The 23,153-nt window shown below is 56.9% G+C and overlaps 2 protein-coding genes across 7 annotated transcripts in view; both read left to right on the top strand.

Annotated features, from left to right (window-relative positions):
* Positions 1-12,070, top strand: part of SEMA3F (semaphorin 3F) — a 29,368-nt gene extending 17,298 nt beyond the window's left edge. The window contains exons 3-19 of one of the 2 annotated variants that reach the window (XM_027038769.2): positions 879-1,039; positions 1,124-1,186; positions 1,303-1,422; positions 2,130-2,222; positions 3,768-3,861; positions 5,647-5,766; positions 5,960-6,099; positions 6,213-6,327; positions 6,491-6,560; positions 6,730-6,874; positions 7,986-8,208; positions 8,812-8,900; positions 9,037-9,078; positions 9,231-9,388; positions 9,581-9,648; positions 9,941-10,074; positions 10,723-12,070. In XM_027038769.2, the coding sequence (XP_026894570.1) occupies positions 879-1,039; positions 1,124-1,186; positions 1,303-1,422; positions 2,130-2,222; positions 3,768-3,861; positions 5,647-5,766; positions 5,960-6,099; positions 6,213-6,327; positions 6,491-6,560; positions 6,730-6,874; positions 7,986-8,208; positions 8,812-8,900; positions 9,037-9,078; positions 9,231-9,388; positions 9,581-9,648; positions 9,941-10,074; positions 10,723-11,133 (2,246 nt within the window). In that variant the 3' untranslated portion in view covers positions 11,134-12,070. The remainder of the gene's footprint in view (positions 1-878; positions 1,040-1,123; positions 1,187-1,302; positions 1,423-2,129; positions 2,223-3,767; positions 3,862-5,646; positions 5,767-5,959; positions 6,100-6,212; positions 6,328-6,490; positions 6,561-6,729; positions 6,875-7,985; positions 8,209-8,811; positions 8,901-9,036; positions 9,079-9,230; positions 9,389-9,580; positions 9,649-9,940; positions 10,075-10,722) is intronic. The other variant, XM_027038771.2, reaches the window with a different exon arrangement.
* A 1,688-nt stretch (positions 12,071-13,758) lies between these two features.
* GNAT1 (G protein subunit alpha transducin 1) lies at positions 13,759-18,769 on the top strand. Of its 5 annotated transcripts, XM_015077117.3 has the most exons (9): positions 14,546-14,679; positions 15,853-15,895; positions 16,003-16,144; positions 16,238-16,395; positions 16,485-16,613; positions 16,881-17,010; positions 17,277-17,430; positions 17,555-17,746; positions 18,131-18,769. In XM_015077117.3, the coding sequence occupies exons 1-8, from the start codon at positions 14,574-14,576 to the stop codon at positions 17,743-17,745; spliced, it is 1,053 nt and encodes a 350-aa protein (XP_014932603.1). In that variant the 5' UTR covers positions 14,546-14,573; the 3' UTR covers position 17,746; positions 18,131-18,769. The 5 variants fall into 5 exon arrangements, with proteins under 5 accessions (XP_053075310.1, XP_014932603.1, XP_053075313.1 ...); XM_053219338.1 differs by having other exon boundaries at positions 16,485-17,010; XM_053219335.1 differs by adding an exon at positions 13,759-14,012 and having other exon boundaries at positions 14,534-14,679; positions 16,485-17,010; positions 17,277-18,769.
* Positions 18,770-23,153: the final 4,384 nt, after the last annotated feature.

Here is a 23,153-nt window from a genome sequence, read left to right as displayed (position 1 = left end):
AGGTTCCCAAGTTTTCTAGAGTCCTGTGTTTGTCATTGGCCTGTCACTGGCCAAGTTCCTTCCTGTCCTTCATCCCTAGAAATGAGGACTTTCCCCCAGCAGTCTGGGGATGGGAGGGCCAGGGCTGCCAGACTCATGCAGAAGAGAAATGAAGGACTCAACGGGACCCTGCCCCCAGGCTTGGGACACTAGTGCTAGGGGGAGGGCTTCTTTCCCAGGAAAGACTATTCCTGGCTGGTTCAAAGTGGCCTGAAAATTCCACCTGCAGCAGCCCAGTGGGATCTGGGGGAAACCCAAGTTCTGTTGGACAGTATAGCTCCAGCAGGGCTTTTCAGTGTCCTGGCTAACCAGCTTCAGACAAGGTGGGGACCATGGTGTGTGTCAGCTTGGCCTTCTGTCTGGTGGGCAGCTGGGGTGAGGACAGGGCATCCCAATCTGTGCCAGCGTCAGCAGGCTGTCCTGGATGCACCTGCCCCCCACCCCCAACGCCCCAGCTCATTAACCCTTTTAGGCCCCTGTGGAAAGCAGGCCCCACCCTGAGTGTGGGAGCATTAACCCCCAGCTGAGCAAAGGCTCTTTGATGCTATCACGTGCCCTGGTCCACGCCCACTGGCTTTCATTGGGACCCAGAGACTGGCTGGGGCTGCCCATGAGTCAGGGCTTTAGCTCTGGGTGTGGCTCTTTCACTGGCCTGCCCACCTGTCCCACTTTCTCCTCTCAGCATCTCAGGGACTAGAGAGGGAGCTCCATAAGCTCTAGAGGGGAAGCTAGGGGTTTAAGACGATTGTGTGGTACGGGTCCCCCCCCCCCCCCATCAAAGGGGACATGTCTGGCTGGTCCCCAAGGATCCTAACTGCTGCCCTGACCTCCACCCACAGAACTTAAGGCCACAGGCACTGCCCACTTCTTCAACTTCCTGCTCAACACAACCGACTACCGAATCCTGCTCAAAGACGAGGACCATGACCGCATGTACGTGGGCAGCAAAGACTATGTGCTGTCCCTGGACCTCCATGACATCAACCGCGAGCCCCTCATTGTAAGGGCCAGCCCCGGTGCCAGGTTGGGGGGATGAGGAACATGGGGCCCCAGGGCTGCACCCTCTGATTCCTGTCTCTGGCAGATCCACTGGGCGGCTTCCCCACAGCGCATTGAGGAGTGCGTGCTCTCAGGCAAGGATGGCAATGTGAGTGCAGAGAGGTCTACAGGTGGCATGGGGGGGCGTGGGGGCAGGTGACCTCAGGGAGGTAGTGGGGCCAGTAAGGCATCTGGGCACCTCCTTGGCTTTCCCTCTGGCCCCAGGGTGAGTGCGGGAACTTCGTCAGGCTCATCCAGCCCTGGAACCGAACACACCTGTATGTGTGTGGGACCGGCGCCTACAACCCCATGTGCACCTATGTAAACCGTGGCCGCCGTGCCCAGGTAAGCCGTGCCCACCCTGGCCCTGTGCTGCCCCATTAGTGGCCACGTGCCAGGGTTCTGATGGGAGGATGAGCTTGAGCCCCAGCCCTACTACTTTCCAGCCCTGTGACCTTGGGTGAGTGACTTCTTTCACTTCTCAGAGCCTCGGTTTCCTCACCTGAAGATGGGGCTAATAGCTGCCTTTCTCACAGGTCGGTGTGAGGAGGAGGCAGTGAGCTAACGCTCCCAAGGCTCTTAGCACTGTGCCTGGCATATAGTAAGCACTCGCTCCATACGTGCAACAGTTCTTCTGGCTGTGCCTGTGGACCGTGCCCCTGCAGCCAAGCCAGAGGGCCTGGCAGGGCCTCGGCATCAGGAGGCTGGACACCTGGGTCAGCTTCTGCCACACGGCCTGGGGGAGAGCTGCCCCTTCCCCAGCTCTGCCCCACCCTGCCCGCTTCTGCCTTTTTCCATTTCCATATGGGCATGTATGTAAGCTGGTGTGACCTTGTAGGACAATTGTGAGAGTGATTGGACTTAGGGACACGTGTGTGCAGGTGCTCGACAAGCTGTGTGTATGTGTGCACGCACAGGCACATATGTGTACTCTGGGGGTCCGGGTGCTCGCGTGTGTTCCTGGCATGTGTGGTGTGAGAGGCTGGCAGCCCGGGCCCGCTCCCCCAGCCCCTGCCACCCCTGGCTCTAACCCCTGTTCCTCATCTTCTCAGGCCACGCCCTGGACCCAGATGCAGGTGGTCAAAGGCCGAGGCAGCAGAGCCACGGATGGTGCCCTCCGCCCGACGCCCACAGCCCCACGCCAGGTGGGACTCATCCCTCCAGGCCCTTGCCGGGCAGCACTGCCTCTGAACTGAACTCACCCTGGGCCTGGCCTTCCAGCCAGGAACCTGCACCCCAGGCCAGTCTCCCCAGGGTCTTCCCTGTACTCTGGGAACCCCATCCCACTCCTTCCCTGGCAGTGCCCCCAGGCTCTGAAGGCATTCCCAGCTGGATTCATGTCAGCCTCAGTGAGCCCCTACAGGCAAGAGATCATGAAGGACCAGGTAGGGAAGACAGCCTGAGGACAGCAGTGCCTCAGCCCTCAACATATGTGTGTAGACGTGCATGAGCATCTGCCAACATACGCTTGGGCACGTGTTGTGCATTCTCAAACTCACACCTTAGGTAGCATCCAGAGTCAGAACGTGCCACATGTATGCAGTCTGCCATATTACTCTCAGGTGTCCATGCCCCATGCCTCCGTGGGTCGTGGGTTGACACAGGTGTCCCACATACTCCCATGCTTGGGACTCTGCTCCCCTGGGGTGGAAGGGACAGAACTGTCTGTCCACTAGTCACAACTCAGGACTGGGCTGGGGGGCCTGGGGCTGGGCAGGGGCGGGCAGGGGGGCAGGGGCTGCCAGTGAATGATAGAGCAAGTGGTCACTTGAGCAGGTGTGTCTGTGATGGGGAGTGCTGAAAAGTGGGGCCGTTCAGACTGCACGTGTGCCCAGGGTGTGAACGGTGGGTTCCGTGTGCTGACAGTGATGCGTGCCAAGCTGTGTGTGCAGCCCCATGCGTGCAGAAAGTCATGTGTGCAGAGTGTAACTGGAAGCGGGCCTGTGTACACCTTCCCATCACCATCCCTGCCACCTGCTGCCACCTCCTTCCTGCCTCTGTGCCTCTCTCTTTTCCCTCCCTTTGTCCCACGAGCTCATCCTGGTCCCAGTGCCTTCAACAACCTTTCTCCTAGCATCTTCAGGGCTGGGCTGGGAAGCATGGGGGGCTTTGTGAATCCCATGTGGTCTGGGCTGGACCCCTCAACTCCTTGCCCACTGTGGAGACATGGGGAACTGGGGGCTCTGTTGAGGGGCAGAGGAAAGGCTATGGCCTATTATTCTGTCCTGAGGACCACAGGTAGGACATAAAGCCTGGGGACACGGTACCCTCAAAGCCTTCTGGCCTGGTGAGACCTGGCAACAAAGGTCAGGACCAAAGGCCTTTGGTCAGTACCTCCTGCCCTGGTCAGGCGGTCAGCCTCATCTTGGCCAAGGACAGGCAGCCACAGCTCAGGTCAAGCCCAAGGGGGCCCTGACCAGAGTCATCCTGAACCAGTTGGCATGGAGGGGCTTCAGCCCCTGAGTCCCAGGTCTTATCTGAGACCAGGAAGTAGCTCCCTTGGAACGTGCAGCGTGGCCCTGCCCTGGGAGATCTGGCTGGACAGTTAAAACACAAGGATATCTGGGGAGTGAAGGGGTGGCTTCAGGGTGTCCCTCGGGGCCTGCTCTCACCCTGGGAGCCTGATGACCCTTGCCCTCCCCAGCTGTGGGACCAGCTTGGACGATGCTGAGCTCCCCTCTGCCCTGCAGGATTACATCTTCTACCTGGAGCCCGAGAGACTCGAGTCAGGGAAGGGCAAGTGTCCGTACGACCCCAAGCTGGACACGGCCTCAGCCCTCATCAGTGAGTGCCTCCACCCCACCCTGGTTCTACAGCCTAAGTGCGTGGCCTCTGCCTCTGGAATGGGGGTCATGGCACCAACACTTACCTCAGGGCAGAGACCATGACCATGCCATCCCTGAACCCTCCCATGGGGCCCCACCTGTCAGGGGGAGGGTTATAGACCAGACCCCAGTGTGAGCTGAGGGGTAGAGACTAGTGGTGTGAGCCTCTCTCCAGAGTGGGTACCCCCAGAAGGGGGTACAAGGGGGGCCAGATCCTACCCTAAAATAGTGTCCATGCAAAGGCCAGACCCCTCCCAGCCACAGGACACCTAAGAGAGAAGAGAAGCTTGGTCTGTACTGGGAGAGGTATGAGGGGAGTGGTTCCCTATACATTCTTGGTTTGTCTGGGAGGCTGGGAGAGCCCCACAAGGAAGCACGGATGGAGAGTCGTGGCCCTCTGACCAGCGGGGCGGGGCGGGGGGGGGGGGGGCAGGTTTGTGTCAGGTCTGGCCCAGGAGAGTTGGGAGAGTGTTCTCTGAGGAGGGGTCCTGCCTGGGACCTCATGAGTAGCTGCTGCCCCTACCGCCAGGTTGGGTGAGCCCACCAGGCCCCTGGTCCCTGTACTCTGCCTGTTTTCTGGCTGCCCGACCCAGTCTGCCTCTCAGAGCAACTGCTGAGCACTGTGCCACCTCCAAGCTTGGGAAGGGTCTTGGGGTGGGGGTGGGAGACATTATCCTCCCCGTCTTGGTGAGTGAAAAGGTCAGCCTGATGGCAGAGCCCTGACCAGGGAGTCTGATGGGGGAAGGCAGGGCCTGCCCTGGGCAAGTCTAGAGCCAGCATGGTTATAAATCTGCAAATTTTCAGGTATTTTGTGAGCTAGCTCTTATTAAACACAGTTATTACTAAAAATTAAATTATATAATTTACAAATAAATTACCTTGAAACAAAGGTAAAAATACTCAAAACTCATTACTTCCAAATTATTTTACTACATTTTATCATTATCTTTGTTCTTGAGGTTATTTGCATCTGTTGTATTTGTGGGGTAGAAATACTATATCATAGTGTTGGCAGCTCTCCCCGGCTCCACTGTCAGTGACCCCAAGTTAGTAGCTTGAAATCAGCCATGGTGGGAGTATTTACACTACAGAAATTGGCTCTCACTACTAATCAGAGCTAATTGCTGCTAATCCCAACCCTAGCAGAGCCAGGTTTTTTGTTTTTTTTTTAAATGTTTATTTATTTTGGAGGCGCTTGGGTGGCTCAGCTGGTTAAGCGTCCAACTTTGGCTCAAGTCATGATCTCATGGTTCTTGAGTTCAAGACCCACATTGGGCTCCCTGCTATCAGTGCAGAACCTGCTTTGGATCCTCTGTCTCCCTTTCTCTGCCACTTCCCAGCTCGTACTCTCTCTCTCTCTCTCAAAAATAAATAAACATTTTTTAAATAAATAAATAAATGTATGTATGTTTATTTATTTATTTTTTTTTTTGAGAGAGAGGGGGACAGTGGACCTGAAGCCAGCTCTGCGCTGACAGCAGTGAGCCTGAAGCGGGGCTCGAACTCACAGTGAGATCATTACCTGAGCCGAAGTTGGATGCTTAATTGCTCAGCCACTCAATTGACTGAGCCACCCAGGCAATCCTCAGAGCCAGTTGTTAAACATTTACCAGGACCCCGCTGATGAGACAGTCATGCCCAGGGGAGCCTGAGGGGAAGATCGGACCCTGCTCTGAAGGTCATTTGCGCTGTACCCTGGTCCTAACAGAGGGATCCCCTAACTGACCCACCTGCCCACCCACAGATGAGGAGCTCTATGCTGGTGTGTACATCGACTTCATGGGCACCGATGCAGCCATCTTCCGCACGCTGGGAAAGCAGACGGCCATGCGCACAGACCAGTACAACTCTCGGTGGCTGAATGGTGAGGGCAGCTTACAAGACCCTGGGTGGGCAGCACATCTAGGATGGGGCAAGATCTTCAAGAGGCACTCATGAGGGGTCTGGCGGGGGATGGGGAAGAGCGGGGGCTGTTCCTGTACTTGTCCTGGGATTCTGTTGGGGAAAGAGGCCTTGTTGGAGGAGCACTTGCCCAGCTGACCACTGCCTACCTACAGACCCTTCATTCATCCACGCTGAGCTCATCCCTGACAGCGCCGAGCGCAACGACGACAAGCTCTACTTCTTCTTCCGCGAGCGATCGGCAGAGGCGCCGCAGAGCCCCGCCGTGTATGCCCGCATTGGGCGCATCTGCCTGGTATGCGCTGGCAGGGCCCCATCTCCCCGCCTCCCAACCCAGTGCCAGCTCCAGCAGCCCTACTCCAGCAGGGGGTGAGAGCTGATCTGACCCTGCTCCCTGTCTGTCCCCAGAATGATGACGGTGGCCATTGCTGCCTGGTCAATAAGTGGAGCACGTTCCTGAAGGCACGACTGGTATGCTCTGTGCCCAGCGAGGATGGCATTGAGACTCACTTCGATGAGCTCCGTGAGTAACCAGCAGGCAGGCTGGGTCTTGTGGCTGCTGTGGGAGGGGTGGGGGCTGGATGGGTGGTCAGGGCACCTTTGGTGGGCCCCCTGGGCAGGAGTGGGCAAGGCCCTGGGACTCCTGGCTAATGCACCCTCCCAGTGTCTTCTCCCTCTGCCCGCAGAGGATGTGTTTGTCCAGCAGACACAGGATGTGAGGAACCCAGTCATTTATGCTGTCTTTACCTCCTCGGGGTGAGGCTGGGGCTGGGGCTGGCTGTGGCAGGGTGTGGCTGGACTGGGGGATTATATGACTTGTGGAGGACCCCTGCCTGGTGGCAGGCTGTGGGGTGGGGGCAGGCTGGGAAGGGGCCCTGGGCCGAGGGTCTGCCCTGCCCACAGCAGCCGCCTGCCCTGCCCGCAGCTCCGTGTTCCGAGGCTCTGCTGTGTGTGTCTACTCCATGGCTGATATCCGCATGGTCTTCAACGGGCCCTTTGCCCACAAAGAGGGCCCCAACTACCAGTGGATGCCATTCTCAGGGAAGATGCCCTACCCACGGCCTGGCACGGTGAGGACCCCAGTCATTCCACCTTTCCCTTTTCTATGAGGCCTGCTTTGGGTTAGCCCCTTTGTAGACATGGGCCCCACTATCATGGAGCTCCTGGCCAGGTGGGGGAGGCAGAGCATACAAACAAATCAATCTACCATGTATCCATTCAAATAAAGCTGACATTTAAAACAAAACAAAACAGGCGCCTGGCTGGCTCAGTTAGTAGAGCATGCGACTCTTAATTTTGAGGTCATGAGTTTGAGCCTCATGTTGGGCATAGAGCTTACTTAAAAAAATAAATAAAATGAAACGAAATACCACTTACACAGTGTCAGGCTGTGAAGAACCCAGCCAGGACCCTGAAACAAAGATGACAGCAGGGTGTGGCAGGCTGCTTGGAGGGGGTGCTGTTTGGGAGCCAAGACAAAGCTGGAGGGCAGGCTGGAGTTGGCATAGGTGGCTAATTGTAGCCAGGGAGATGAGGGTGGGCAAGGTCCAGCCTGCAGGGCCTCTGAGGCGGTGGGAGGTGACTCACTTAATCTTGGTGTGATGTGGGCCTCTGCAGGAGTCTAAGCAGGAGAACCGCATGATCTGTTGTGGCTCTGTGGGGGCAGGGCTGGGATGGGGGAGCTGGTCTGAGCAGAGGCCAGGGAAGGCTTCCCCCAATGGTGAACTTGGAGGCCAGAAGGATGGGCTGGAGTTGAGCAGGGGTGCAGGGCAGGCCGAGGGAAAAGTACCAATGAAGGGCAGAGCATGCGTAGGGTGTTAAAGGAACTGGGAGCTGTAGTCCCTTGAGGAGGGGTGGGTTGGGGTGAGGGGCAGATTGGAGGAAGGAGACAACAGGGTGGGGAGTGAGGACGTGGAAAAGGAGTGGTCAGCTCTGCCTAATGCCACAAGGTCCTGGTGCATGGGGCCAGGGAGGTGGCTGTGGAATTTGGTTGTGTGGGACCTTGGGACCTCTGCTAGAGCAGGATCTGCAGAGGGGCTGGGTGAGGGGGAAAATCCTGGATGGGAGCTCTGAGGAGCAGAGCAGGTGGATGTGATGGGGACAGACAAAGGAGAGGCCTCTCCTGAGGTTAAGGGCTCCAGCAAGCCCCACCCGGGCCTGACGCTCATCACCTGCCTGCAGTGCCCTGGCGGAACCTTCACACCATCCATGAAGTCCACCAAGGACTACCCTGATGAAGTGATCAACTTCATGCGCAGCCACCCACTCATGTACCAGGCTGTGTACCCTCTGCAGCGGCGGCCCCTGGTCGTCCGCACAGGCGCTCCCTATCGGCTCACCACTGTCGCCGTGGACCAGGTGGATGCAGCCGATGGGCGCTATGAGGTGCTTTTCCTGGGCACAGGTACCCACTGCTGCTCCCGGTCCCTCCCACGCTGGGCCCGGTGGGTGGAGGGTGCTGATCTATGGGGCTGGGACCTACCTTGCTAGGGGTTGCTACAAGCTTGCCAAGGTCAACTCTGCTACCTTCATCCTTTGGAGCCTAGATAACTGAGAAAAGAAACCCCATCACCATCCCCAACCCCCCAGGGGCTGGGAGAGCAGGGAAACTGGGCATCTGGGGACCCGTGAATGGTCAGGAAAGAGGGGACAGGTGGCAGACACCTCTAGGATATGTGGGTCCAGATACTGACATACATGCTCTCGTGTGCACATGCGCAGGTGTGCCCATCCCAGTTCCAGTCCCTCAACACGGAAATGCCTCCAGCATCCTATGCTCAGCAGTGCCCAAACTGAGGGTCTGGGGTGGGAGGGGCAGACCCTGGCCGTGACCCCCTCCCCCATTATCTTGGGCCCCTGACATCCAGGGGAACTTCTTCAACCTTGGCACAGAGCTCCTGCTCCACTGCCCTTGGGGGGTTGGGGCCCTGGTGGGGGAAGGGGCTGAGGCTGGTACCCCTTCCCCAGTGTCCTCAGCCCCACTGAGGCCCTGCCCGGCCCGTTCCAGACCGCGGGACAGTGCAGAAGGTCATCGTGTTGCCCAAGGATGACCAGGAGATGGAGGAGCTAATGCTGGAGGAGGTGGAGGTCTTCAAGGTGGGTATGACACCCAGAACTGTTCGTCTCACCCTGGCCCTCCTTGGTATCAGCTTCTGACTTCAGACTTCAGACCTCTTGGTCAGGGCAAGGAGGGCATCCCCAGGGCCCCAAACTAATCCCTATCTTTTTTCAGGACCCAGCACCTGTTAAGACCATGACCATCTCTTCCAAGAGGGTGAGTTTTGGTGAGGTGGGCTGGGGGTAGGGACAGAGCCTGTTCTCCCTTGGGGTCCTGCCCTTGGCATAGGGATGGGGAAACTGAGGCATGGAACGTGATGGGGGCTGGCTGTGGGAAGGCAACTGACAAGCCCCTACCCCTGCTCTCAGCAACAACTGTACGTGGCTTCAGCTGTGGGTGTCACACACCTGAGCCTGCACCGCTGCCAGGCATATGGGGCTGCCTGTGCCGACTGCTGCCTCGCCCGGGACCCCTACTGTGCCTGGGATGGCCAGGCCTGTTCCCGCTACACAGCGTCTTCCAAGAGGTGTGGACCCCCAGGCCCTTGGAATTTTAGCCACTGGACCCAGGGCCCTGTCCTGGGGATTTGGTGGTGGATATATTACCCTAGGGGAGTTTATGGATGGGATTCCTGCCTGGAGTCTTGGGGGTACAGGGGCCTGGGGGGAGGGTGGCAAACTTGCTTGAGAATACTTGCTGAGGCGCTATCCTCATCTAGGCGGAGCCGCCGGCAGGATGTCCGGCATGGGAACCCCATCAGGCAGTGTCGCGGGTTCAACTCCAACGGTGAGTGTGCTGTGACTCACCACTGGGCACTCCTCACAGTGTGGAACCCTGTGAGGCCCATGGAGCTGCTTCCAGGGAAGGATTCTCACGTGGTCCATGGGCGTAAGGGGGCTTGGGATTTTAGAGATGGGATGTCCCTAGCCACTCCCTCAAGAAGTGGGTGCCCGATAGTGCAGCCCTGCCTTTATACAGGGTGGATGTCCCTGTATATGCCCCTTGCACCTGCCTCTGGCCACCCTACAGTCTGCCCAGAGGCAATGCTGCTTTCATGCAGCGCCCCCTTGTTCCACAGCCAACAAGAATACCGTGGAGTCCGTGCAGTACGGTGTGGCTGGGAGTGCAGCCTTCCTCGAATGCCAGCCTCGCTCACCCCAGGCCACAGTTAAGTGGCTGTTCCAGCGAGATCCCAGTGACCGGCGCCGTGAGGTGATTTCTTGTACCCCACAGCCCCCACCGCGGATGTGGGAGTCCCCTGTGCAGTAGAAATTCCCTGTGGGTGAAATGTGATATAGGAGCTGACCCAGAGCAGCCCCCATTCTAAGAAAGCCCTTCCAAGTTCCCTTCCCTATGTGGGAATCATTCAGGTGAATCTAGTTATATGGAAACTCTGGGATTTCCGCATTATATGGAAACCGCTTAATGCCTATTTACATGAAAATTCCATGTGTATGCTCCATTGGAAGTATACCTCATTATATGGAAATGTCATGTGGTTGAACTCTAGTATATGGGAATTCTGCGGGGTAGCCCTCATTTTATGGAAATGCCTTCCATGCATCTCTCCTTACATGGAAATTCTATATGGATACGCCAGTTCCCATTAAAAAGAAATTCTTTGTGATTGCTCCAAAATTCTCTTGTTGTACAGAAATCCCCTTATGATCCTGAAATGGAAATGTGTGTGGATGCCTATTCAGATGTTATGTGGAAAACTACTGTGGGATTTTCTTGGTATATGGAAATTCCACATGAGAGCCCCTCCATGGAATGGGCACAGAAGGGGTCTGCTCTGGGAGCTGGCTAGGCAGCCGAGTGGTCACACAACCCCTGAGCCCCCACTCCCTGCCTCTGCAGATTCGTGCGGAGGACCGCTTCCTGCGCACAGAGCAGGGCTTGCTGCTTCGCGCCCTGCAGCTCAGTGACCGTGGCCTCTACTCCTGCACTGCCACCGAGAACAACTTCAAGCATGTCGTCACACGGGTACAGCTGCACATCCTGGGTCGGGATGCCGTCCATGCTGCCCTCTTCCCACCGCCAGCTGTGAGCGCCCCACCACTGCCAGGCGCCGGCCCCCCCACACCCCCTTACCAGGAGCTGGCCCAACTGCTGGCCCAGCCAGAAGTGGGCCTCATCCACCAGTACTGCCAGGGCTACTGGCGCCATGTGCCCCCAAGCCCCAGGGAGGCCCCGGGGGCACCCAGGCCTCCTGAACCCCAGGACCAGAAAAAGCCCCGGAACCGCCGTCACCACCCTCCAGACACATGAGGCCAGCTGTCTGAGCCCTGAAATGGGCCAGCCTAGGCCTTGTCCCTTTTAATATAAAAGATATATATATATATATATATATATATATAAAAAATATCTATATTCTATACACACCCTGCCCCTGCAAAGACAGTATTTATTGGTGGGTTGTATATAGCCTGCCTCAGCGGCAGCACCGTCCAAAACTTAGACCCATGCTGGTCAGAGACGGCAGGAAACAGAGCCCACTTAACCAGGCCCAGCCAGTTGGCAGGGCCAGGCCAGGACCACACAGTCCCCAGACTCAGCTGGGAGTCTACATGCTCAACAGCCATCGCTGGGATCTACAGGACACAAGGAGGGAGCAAGCTCTACCCGGACAGGGAACAGACTGCACACCTTTGCCAGTGTGTGCTATCAGCCTGTGCCACTGGCATAGACGTGGATTCGAGGACTGCTTTGGAGACTGGGAGCGGGGGTGGGGGGCTCAGATGCACTCAGAGAAGGGAAGAAGGGGCCGACACAGGAGGCCGGCCCCTGCCTGGGAGGGGGCACTCAGTCAAGGCCAGCCCCTTCCCGGGTATTTATTCTCTATTTATTGGGGACAGGAGCAGAGGAGCCCTGCCTGGGTGGGGTGCGCTTCCAGCCCCTCCTTCCCTCCCTGCCTGACCACTCTACCTCCTCTTCCCTTTTTCTGGGCCACTGTGACTTGGGGGCTGGGAGAATAGCAGAGGGGCAGGTTCAGGTAGGGTCAAGGGGAGAGGGGGCTATGGTGGAGGCCTGGGGCCTTCAGGGGCTCCCCAGGGCTCCCTTCTGCCCACCACTTCAGATGATGGGTGTAAATAGCTCTTAGGGGCTTCGGGGTAGGTGGGTAGGGGCTCCTGGTGGCCCTCGGCTGCCCAGGCCACAGCCACCCTTGCGTTCCATCTTGCTAATAAACACTGGCTCTGGGACTGGACTTTGGCTTTTCTCCTTGGCGGGGGAGGGAGGATGGGGGTTCAGCCCATGCCCAGATCCTGTCCTTCCTGCCCCCCTTTATGTGGTCTGACCATCATTCCCACACCTCTCTTGCAAGCTCAGCTTCCATTCGTTTGTTCACAGGTTTGACCGTTTGTTCAACACTGCTTTCTTACCTGCCTTTGAGGTGGGCTTTGTGCCAGGCTCTAAGGGCTAAGAATTGGCAAGACAAAGCCACAGCCCTCACAGTCTGGCTGCCCCTGCCCTGAGAATTGACAAAATTCCCATCCTTCCTGCTTCCTTCCAGCCAGCTCTCAGCAGAGGGCCTGGCAAGAGCAAATGTCCAGAGGTGGTGAAGACCAGGACAGGTGGGGTGCCTCTGGAGAGGAGGAAGTGGGGCCGGGGGCCCTGGGCCAAATTGAATGAGTCAAGACCTGGCAGGGGAAGCTAAGAGCTGGGAAGGCCCATGGGTCCAGCAGGGCTTACAGCCATACCTGGCAGGCAAGGGGAGTCAGGTGGGGACTGGGAGGCAGCGAATGGCCCCACTTTAAATAAACCCAATAGGCAGAAACCAGATTTGTGCTGGTCCAACAAACCTGGGCTCCTGCACTGCCCCAAATCCCTGCCAGAGCCCACTTACAATGTGGCGGGTAGGGGATGGGTAGAAGCTGGAAGCTGAAAGTGGCACAGATAATCGGTTGTTCCTGGACAGACCCCACCCACCCACCCCATAGAGTAGATGTGAAGCCATCAGCCTCTGGTAGGAGCCAGTATCCATTTCCCACATGTTTAGGGACAGTCTCTAACACTCAGGATCTGAGGCCCTGGCACCCCCTCATGGTCTCTTGGGTCTGCAGCAGAGTTGAGTACTGAAAGGCAGGTAGGTGTCCCAGAGGAGTCCAGCCAGGAGGCTCAGGGTCTCTGGAGGGAGCCTTGAGAGCCCAGGGTTTGGGTCTTTATATAGGAGGTGGGAAATCTCCAGAGCCTGGGAACTTAACACGTTAGGCTCAGTTGAACCTCTTCTACTTAGCAGTACTTCTTGTGCCATCTGAACCTGAATACAGAATCTAGGCCCCCTAAGCTGAGGGAGGCATGCCCTACAGATGCCCTTAGGCAAATCCTAGAACACACACAAGGAACAGATCAGGAGAAGGATGGGAGATGAGTTCCACTCCTCCTTGTCCCTGGGAGCACCAGACCTGCTCTGGGAATAGCAGACATGTGACAACAGGCCTGCAAAACATTCTCTGGAAGAGCCCGGCCATCTCTGCAAGTCAGGGATCTTGTTGCAGTCAAATACACATGTACACATAGGCACAGGCACATGCAAGTATGCACACATACACATGTAGAAATGCACATGTGCACAGGCACGTGCTTACATAAGCACAGCAAAAATAGGCATGTGCATGCTAATGCATGCACTGCTCATGTACAAGCATCCATACATCCATACACAAATACACAAATGCACATGTTAATCCACATAAGCACAGCAAAGTACACATAGAAGCACATGTGCACATAAGGAAAAACAAAACCATGTCTACACACATGCACACATGTACAAAGGCATGCGTAGGCATACATGTACTCAATGGCACAAACAGGCACATGTGTACACACAAGTATACATACGGACAAATGTGTCATGTCATTGCTTTGGTTGATGCCAGCAAAGGATAGCCGCACACACACCCAGGCACACACAGTGGACATGTACGCCCCCACCCCAAGTCTGTTGGAATCATGGAGTTATGTAGAGGCCCTGCCCAGGTGAGATCCAGCCCTCAGTACCAGGCAAATGCAATTCCCTGCTTTCCTTCTTGACTCTCTGCAGAGCATGGAACCCTGGTCTGGAGTCACCCAGCCCTTCTCAACCACTTCCTTTTATGTGACCGTCTGAGCCTCTACTTGGTCATCAGTAAAATGGGGCTGATGATGTAGGTACCCATTCACCGGGGACCATGTGAGCTTACAAAATAAGGAGCAGCACTGAGTCCAGGGCTGGGCAGGGGCAGGTGCTCCATGCTTGCTTCTCCCTCTACTCCCTGTTGCCCGCCCCACCCCAACTGTCCCCACCCTAGGGACTCAAGGTCCTATTCTCCCCCTTCTAAGCGTGCACCCTATGGAACACAACTCCCTGCTCTGGCTCACGGGCTGGACTGTCCCCAGGATCTCTCTTAGAGGGTTGGGGCAGGAAGAGAGGGGTGCAGAGTCAGCAGTTGAGAGATTGGGGCCATGCCATCCTGATTAGAAGGGCTGGGGGCTGAGCTGGATTCACCTGTCCTTGTCTCTCATTGGCTCTTGGGAACCCCTGGCCCCTAAATCCCACTAAGCAGCCCCACCAGGGCCTGCACAGGTCTGTGGGGGGGCCAGTTGATTGCCAGTCTTGGGGCCAGAAGGGTGTCTGAGGAGGCCTGAGGCTGGCCTGAGCCTGGCTCTGGGGATCCCCTGCATCTAGAGGAACCAACTAACCACCCTGTTCACCCGCTGCCGGGACCATGGGGGCTGGGGCCAGCGCCGAGGAGAAGCACTCAAGGGAGCTGGAAAAGAAGCTAAAAGAAGATGCCGAGAAGGATGCTCGAACCGTGAAACTGCTGCTTCTGGGTACGGGTGTGGGCCCAGGTGGGGCCACTGCCACCAGGTCAGAGGCCTGGGGGGTCAGCAGATAGCCCTTCTGTGAAATAGGGGTGACTTGGGAAGCAGAATGACCTTGAGACAGGTCAGGAAACAGAATGGGAGCCCTGGCCAGGCAAGGCTGGGTCTAATAGGTGATACCCCAACTCCCCAAGGCTGGGTATCCCTTGGAACCCCTCTCCAGAGGGCCCTCCCTCAGCTCCCTCCCCTCTGGAGAAGTCCTGTTAGGCAGGCATCAGAAACCAGGGGCTTTCTTGGGAGCGCCGAAATAGGGCTGCTCCCTTGGGAAGACAGTAACCAGTCCACCTGGGAGTGGGCATCCCCTAGGACTGCCCAAGTCCACAATGGTCCTCAGATTCCAGAGCTTTGTTGTTGGCAGACCTAAAGAGGGTGCAGAGGTACTAAGGCCTGGTGAAGAATAGATAAAATCATGTCAATGGTTTCATGGATAGTGAGGAGAGGTGGGGGGACGCGGTACCTCCAGGTCACTACCTCCTCACATGTGGAAGAAGGAGCTGCTTTGAAAAGGCAGTGTACGTTCCACCCAGGCTCTCCAGGGTCCTGTCAGGCAGCTGGATGTGGGCAAAGGGACCAGGCCAGAGCACCCTAGGGAAGACATAAAGGCTAAGCCAGAAATCTCATTAACTGTGCCCAAAGCCCTGGTGAGAGCAAGCTCAGAGGGGCTGTCAGCTCTGTCTTCTCCCCCACTCAAAGGCGCTAATTCTCTCTGAGCCTCTGAGACACTCCCCTCCCCACACCAGGTGAAAAGCAGGGGTTGACCTGGCTCAAATAATCCCCTGCATACAGTACCAGAACTCTCCACAAAGTGGCGCTCCAGGTTTTCTTTATTTTGGTCTCAGACTCCTCAAGAAAGTGAATACCAGGGGTCTTGGAGGTTTCAACGCACAACTAAGGTCTTTGCCCCCGTCTGTCACTTCTGACATTTACAAATGTTTTTCCTTAAAGGTGTCAGGACCTTACTTTGGGGGGTGGGGGAGAAACAGGTAGAACTGGGGGGGGGAGGGGGGACGGGTTGGACTGGTGCCTTGAGTATGCCTGGTCCCACCTTCTGCCCTTGGTTGCCAGGGGAGTGATGTAGGGAGGTGTGGCCAGTGCAGCTCTGAGGCGGGGCTTCCCTTCCAGGTGCCGGTGAGTCCGGGAAGAGCACCATTGTCAAGCAGATGAAGTGAGTGCCCTTGCCCTTTCTGAGGCCTCTGGGGGTGGGCGTGTCCACGGGGGCCTGTCCTTTCCCACCAGTCCACCTGGCCCTGACTTGGCTTGCCCTGGCCATAGGATTATCCACCAGGATGGGTACTCTCTGGAAGAGTGCCTCGAGTTCATTGCCATCATCTACGGCAACACACTGCAGTCCATCCTCGCCATCGTGCGTGCCATGACCACGCTCAACATCCAGTATGGAGACTCTGCGCGCCAGGTGTGCAGGGAGACTGGCTGAGCGGGGCCTCCGGGGGCTCAAGACTGGGCTCAAGTCCACGGTCATCTCCAACCACTTCCACCCTGCCCTCAGGACGACGCCCGGAAGCTGATGCACATGGCGGACACCATCGAGGAAGGCACGATGCCCAAGGAGATGTCAGACATCATCCAGCGGCTGTGGAAGGACTCGGGTATCCAGGCCTGTTTCGAACGCGCCTCTGAGTACCAGCTCAACGACTCGGCGGGCTAGTGAGAGCGCAGGCGGGGCTCTGGGGGTGCGGGCAGGGCCCTACCACACCCCTTCACCCAACCCACCCACACTCCGCGGTCTCCCGCAGCTACCTCTCCGACCTGGAGCGCCTGGTAACCCCGGGCTACGTGCCCACTGAGCAGGACGTGCTGCGCTCGCGTGTCAAGACCACGGGTATCATTGAGACTCAGTTCTCCTTCAAGGACCTCCACTTCCGGTACGACCCGGCGAGCCCTCACCCTTGCTCTCGCTCTAGGGGTCTGGCCCCGAGTGCAGCTCCCCGAGGCCCCGACAGGTCCCGGAGACCCCATCCCTACGAGAGCCCTTGTTCCTTCTATGATACCCTGCCCGCAGAAAGGCTCGGGCCCTCCACATGCCAGTCCCATCCGAATGCCGCCCAGTCAGCATTAGGAGGCCAGGGGATACCTGTGGGCGCGTTCAGGGGGCTCGATGCGCACGGGTTCAGGTCCCAACTGTCCCATAGGATGTTCGATGTGGGCGGGCAGCGCTCTGAGCGCAAGAAGTGGATCCATTGCTTCGAGGGTGTAACCTGTATCATCTTCATCGCGGCACTGAGCGCCTACGACATGGTGCTGGTGGAGGACGACGAAGTGGTGAGTGCCAAGCAAGGCCTGAGACAGAAAGCCAGAGACGGTGCTGCAGGAGCGGGGAGCGTCTGAGAGGGGACATTCGTTCCAGAACAGTCTGAATGAGGACTCAAGACAGCTAGCAGCCCCGCTGAGGGGGGTAGTGGAGGGGAGGTGACTTGGAGCTGTCTGAGCTGGATGGCTCCGGGTGGCCCGGAGCCTGTGGGCCGCGGCCGCGCAGGGCAACTGCCCGTGCCCCACTACCGGTGCCCGACAGCTTCTGCCCTCCTCAGAACCGCATGCACGAGAGCCTGCACCTGTTCAACAGCATCTGCAACCACCGCTATTTCGCTACCACGTCCATTGTGCTCTTCCTCAACAAGAAAGACGTTTTCTCAGAGAAGATAAAAAAGGCACATCTCAGCATCTGCTTCCCTGATTACGACGGTGAGAGCCGCACCCCCTCGCCTGGCCGCCAGGCGGCGCCCCAACCCCATGATGTGGGCCTGAGCTTCTGCCGTCGCAGGAAGGACTGCGGACATGGAGTGAGCACATTCCCCTTTCCTTCCAGGGCCCAACACGTACGAGGACGCGGGCAACTACATCAAGGTGCAGTTCCTGGAGCTCAACATGCGACGCGACGTGAAGGAGATCTATTCCCACATGACTTGCGCTACCGACACACAGAACGTCAAGTTTGTCTTCGATGCTGTCACCGATATCATCATCAAGGAGAACCTCAAAGATTGCGGCCTCTTTTGAGGTGGGTTCCTGGCGGTCTGGGATGCTCCCCTGTCTTGCCCCTTGGTCTCAATACCTTATTACACGGCCTCCCCAGCTCCTCACCCCACCTCACTACAACAGGTCCTACTGCAGGCCATCAGGTCCTGCCCCATCTCTCCAGACCCATTCCACTGCCTGCTTCTGGCCCCCAATTCCCAGGCCCCATCCTGGCCCCTCAGGTTCCACCCCACTGCCCACAGCCCGTGCCCCTGGTGCATAAGTCCCACCCACCTAATCTCTTTTGACCCGACCCCAATCCCCCAGGGGTCACTGCTTACAAGCCCACCTCCACAGTGCCTCTCAGCCTAAGACCAATTATTTTGGAGCTCTGGGATGTTGACTGGCATCCTTTTTCTGTTCACAGGTGCTTGAACTCACGTGTGTCCCTGACACCCGGTAGCCCTAGCCACCTCGTAGCCCTAGCACACAAGAGCCTCTCAGCTCCCCAGGACTCCTGGGCCCCAGCGTGAGGCCCCACCAGCCACGCCACAGATCCAAAGCCCTGAGCCCCACCAGCCTTGAGGCCCCAGCCCTCCCCCGTGGTTGCCAGGTCTCCCAGAGCCAGGTACCCCCAACCCGACTGCTGCCCTTCACGGCCTGGCTGCGCTGGCCTCCAGGACCCACCCCAGCCAGCCCCAGCTAGGAGCAGGCAGGACTTGGGGCAGCTAGAGCTCACAGTGACTCAGCATGCCCAACTGACCAATCTCCTACAGGTCTCTCCGCAGGGGGCCCATGACTCACCTGGTGGGTCTGGGCTCGGCAAACAGCCCTCCCTCCCAGTTTCCTGAAGAGCAGGGGGGGCAGGCAGGGATCCCTCCTCCAAGCAGGCCTGCTGCTGACCATCAGCCCATTCCAGCCTTACCACCTCCATGTGACAAATCTGACACCTGTCTCTACCCGGTGGCCAGTGACTGTCCCTCTCAGTAGCTTCAGGAGTCCAAAGTCCAAGTCAGTCTGGCCTGTGCAGCTCCTGCATAGATGAATTAATGAGTGGATGCAGGCCTGGGAGACCATGGGCGCCAGGAAGAGACTCAAGCTGTACCCTTCCCCATACAGCAGGCTCAGAGTACCCCCTAGACCCCTCCACCCACAGGCTCTGCCCCCTCTGTCCTTGTCCTTGGACACCAGATCCATGTCCTACCTCACCACCACCCCGCCCACAGTACTCCAGGCCAGCCGGCCAAGGGGACGGTGTTTTGAGGGAGGGTACTGTTGACACCAGCTGTGGCCAATGGTCAAACTGTCCTGAGGGGTGGCTGGGGGCAGAGTCCGGCTCCTATCGATCAGCCCCAGGCTGGGACATGACTGAGGCCCAGGTTGGGCCCAAGAGGGGTCTACCTCAGGTGGGGTCATAAGTAAACCCAGGTAACCCTCTTGTCCCTCTCACCCTTTCCATTCAGGGTCCATTTGCTGGCAGGAAAAACTGAGGGCCATGCCTGAATTTTGTTAGGGACAAAGGCCCAAGTCCCTATATCCCTGCCCCCTACTTCCTCATCAAGCCTCGAGTCCTTGCTGATGCCTGTGGGCCAGGACCTATGCTGCAGTGGGGGATGGGGGGTTTCTGTCTCGCAAGGCCAGAGCACGATCCACACTCCCCTCAGATAGATGCACAGACTCAGCAATAAACCTTTGCATCAGGCCCCAGCTGTCCTTTCTTGTGGGGAAGGGAAGAGCATTAATTATCATGAGTTACGGGCACTTATTAAGTGTCCAGTGTTGGGCTGGACATGAATGGGAAGATCATCCCTTCCAGGGAGAAGTACCTGGCCAGACGTGGCAGGAGCACTCTTGGGGGCATGGGACTAACCTGTGCCTCTTGAGAGGGGCTGAAGGAAAAAGGAGCCCTGGGAACTGTTCACAGGAACAATCTTGGATCAAGAAGTTCTGGGGTAGAAGCTTATTCTGGCAGGGAGAGTAGGGTGTATAAGGCCCAGAAAGAGGGGCTTGGGGGCCATAGTTCAATAGGGCAGGAATAGGCAAAGGGGACATGGGGTGGGGAGACAATAGGCAGGTGCCAAGTGCCAGCCTGAGGGCCTAGGCTTCCTCCAGAAGATGATGGGTCTTGGAAGCCCTTGAAGCTAGGACATAATAGCAGGGCTGGGATTGGGGTGAGGCAAAAGAGGCACTCACCTTTGGGTGCAAAATTTAAGGTGGTGCCAAAAAGTTCAGTGATCAAGATAAGTAATATTTTGATGCAATACGTTTTAAATTCAAAATCACTGCAAAAAAAAAAAAACCCTCATGATAAACAAAATATCAAAATTTTAAATAAAGACAAGACTCAAGAGACCTCTGCCGAGCCATATTGGAACCTGAAGCAAAAGGAAAATGTCCACTCCTATGTATGTTTTTGTGTGTTTTTAATGGTAAAATTTTTATGGAACGTTAAAATAGTTGAAAAAAATTGAAAGTAGGTACATTAAAACTCCACATTATTTTAAGCTTAACTATTTTATCTATATCTAAGACAATTTATAATCTTATTTTCCTGGATTTAATGGAAATAAATCATCAATAATATTTTACAACTCTATTTCTGGAAAAAATAATCATTAAAATTTTTTGGGAAAGCAGGTATGTAGGGACACACATTTTTCCTGGAGGCCAGTATGAGAGGACGTGGGGAGGACAGCAGTGGGGCTGGGGGATCTGTGAGGAAGAGACATGTCCTCGTCACTCCATGGGGCCAGGATCTGCAGATGGGGCTCAGCCACGAGGGTCTGGATCTGTGCTATTTGACCAAGTGCATGTGACGCCCCCAGCAAGCTGGTGGGACTGCAGGAGTGTTGAATGGACTGAGTTTTCCAGACCTGTGGCCACCTGGGGGAGGAGATGTCCAGGAGGCAGACATACCTGGGGCTGGGCAGAAGATGTGGGCAGCATCTTCAATGTCCAGGTGGAGGATGCTGTGATCCGGAAGTGAGCTGGGTACAGGGGAAGTAAGGGTGCCTAGGCCTGAGCACAGGGTGGTGGTGGTGGGGGACACTGGATGGATTAAGGAGTTCAGCCACACTGGTGCTGTTTGGAGGTTTGAGAGGAGGATGGGGCTTGGGCCAGTGGTTTACGGCCCTCACTGGGTGGTCTTAGGCCTGGATGAACCCTGGCTGCTCATTTGCACTAAGGACCCTTTGATTGAGCAGTTTACTGGAGTGAGGTGGGGCAGGGGAGTAACCCTGGGATTTAGTGGGGAGAAGCAAGGCAGAAGACAGGAGGCTTTGAGGAGCTGGAAGTGGAAGTGGTAGGCTTGGGAGGGAGGAAGCTGTCAGGAGAGGTGGGCTAATGGGGTCTTCCACATAGTCACCTCGTCTTGGAAGAAAAACAACGAGCTCCCAGGCTTCTTGGGCAAGGGGCAGAGAGAAGCCCAAACACCAGGCAGGGGCTGGACCTCACCTTCTAGGGGGTCCCCTCCACATGTAACTCTGACTCGAGGCTCTGGGATTCAGGACTGGCATTCCTGGATCCCATGGACTGGGGACACTGCCTGGCCTCAAGTTGCCCTGCCCATGGCCACAAGTATGCTGGGGGAGGGGGAGCTGAGTCTCTCAGCTCAAAGCCTCCTCGGCCCCACTCACCACACCAGTGTAATTACACCTTACAGAGCAGGATCAATGGGAGCCCATGCCTGATTCACAGTTGAGGGCAGAGGATCAGAGCTGGCCCAAAGCCAGCACAGTGGCCACTCCCTATTTCTTGTAGGTAGGGGTCATTTACCCTGGGCTCCTTCAGTCATCACCATCCCTGCCTGACCTGCAACCTCAAGGTGCCCCTGAGGGCCTTCACGGTCTTCAACTCTGGCTCTGGCGGGACTAACCTGGCCCGTCCACTGACCAGAGATTAGACAAGCCTAGTGCACGGTTAATGCCGCTGACGTCAGGGCCTGGTCGGGTGGCCACGGGGGCTTGGGCCCTCCCCACAAGCAGTAGCATAGCCCATGTGACCTGGGCTCATTAAGCCGCTTCAGTGGCCAGAGAAGCTGGGGGCCAGATCTCAAGGGAGAGGGGGAGGGCACGGCCGGACTGTGGGAGCAGGCCTCAGCCAAGAGGTCATCGGCTCTGAGGACCCAGGCCGGGGGAGGGCTAGACAGGACTGTCTGCCTATGGGTCCCTCTATAATTCCACACCCTGTATTACACCAACTAAACCCCTGCTTGTGCCCAAAGAGGAGCCTCCCAGACACCAAACTGGGCAGGGCATAGTGAGGAGCTATGGGTGTGGGCCCTCAATCCTGGGTTGTGGAGGTGAGAACCATCCTCTCCTATGAGGCCTTGAAGCCCCCCACATGACTCCAGGCCAAGTGTCCTGCCCCTGTATACAACCCTCCACCCATTGGTGCTAATCCCACACTCATACTTGCATTTCTCTGTAGCCAGGCTGTTTCCTCCATCCAGATGCCCTTTCTCTTCCCCACCCTGGCATGTGCCCTTCCCCTTGGCAGAGCCAAGCCCACGGGTTGCTTCTCCATCAGACTTTTCCTGATTCATGCCCTCCAACCTGGCTGGAGCTTTCCTGTCTAGACAACCCAGAGAGGGCACTTAGAGACATTGAGGCTGTGTGATAGGATGGCAAGAGTGGCGACATTAAGTACAGAAAGAGCTGGCCAGGGTATTCAGAGGCCTTCTCCTCCTCCTTCTTTTTAATGTTTATCCATTTACTTTTGAGAAAGAGAGAAAGAGAGAGCTCAAGTGGAAGAGGGAGAGAGAGAGAGACACAGAATCCGAAGCAGGCTCCAGGCTCTGAGCTGTCAGCACAGAGCCCGACGCAGGGCTCGAACTCACGAACCTTGAGATTATGACCTGAGTCGAAGTCGGACACTTAACCAATTGAGCCACCCAGGTGCCCCTCAGAGGCCATCTTCTATTTGGGTGTTGAAGGAGAAGTAAGAGACTGCTGAGAAGGAGGGACAGGGTCAGGAACTAGGAGGGCAGAGGGCCAGGGAGGGGAAGGCTGGTGTGTTCTCAGAACAATAGGAACACATGTGGCCAGCCAGGTGCTTTGGGGGTGGAGGGGTGGGGGGGCGTGGCAACTGGGACAAGGATCACTTTGGGAGGATGTCAGGGAGGCCAGCTGGGTGTGTGAGGGGGGACTCTGCACAGTATCTGAGGAGTCAGTGGGTACAGATGCTGGGCTCTGGGGAGGACTGGGTTGGAGGTGAATACAGGCCTCATTCTTGGAGAGGGCTCTTGGGGCACCGTGTGAATGATGCGTCAGGGGAGGTAGTGACATGGTGAGAGGAGGCAACCCGGCTGGAGGCCGAGAGGACATGATTGAAGAGGGAGGAGGAGAGCAAAGGGCTGCCAGTACCCTGGAAGGAGAGTCTGAGCCATCCTGGGACCCTAAGTTCTGTTTCATGTGTCTGGCAGTCTCTTGGGCCTGTGTCTCAGTTTCTGG

The sequence above is a fragment of the Acinonyx jubatus genome, chromosome A2, assembly GCF_027475565.1.
Source record: "Acinonyx jubatus isolate Ajub_Pintada_27869175 chromosome A2, VMU_Ajub_asm_v1.0, whole genome shotgun sequence".
NCBI lineage: Eukaryota > Metazoa > Chordata > Mammalia > Carnivora > Felidae > Acinonyx > Acinonyx jubatus.
This window is presented reverse-complemented; position numbering and strand designations above follow the sequence as displayed.

Excerpts from the sequence above, each read along its gene's own strand:
- GNAT1 (XM_053219335.1), top strand. The coding sequence starts at position 14,574 with ATGGGGGCTGGGGCCAGCGCCGAGGAGAAGCACTCAAGGGAGCTGGAA. Across the intron at positions 16,145-16,237 it reads ATGGAGACTCTGCGCGCCAG|GACGACGCCCGGAAGCTGAT; the intron begins GTGTGCAGGGAG and ends CCCTGCCCTCAG. Across the intron at positions 17,011-17,276 it reads TGGTGGAGGACGACGAAGTG|AACCGCATGCACGAGAGCCT; the intron begins GTGAGTGCCAAG and ends TGCCCTCCTCAG.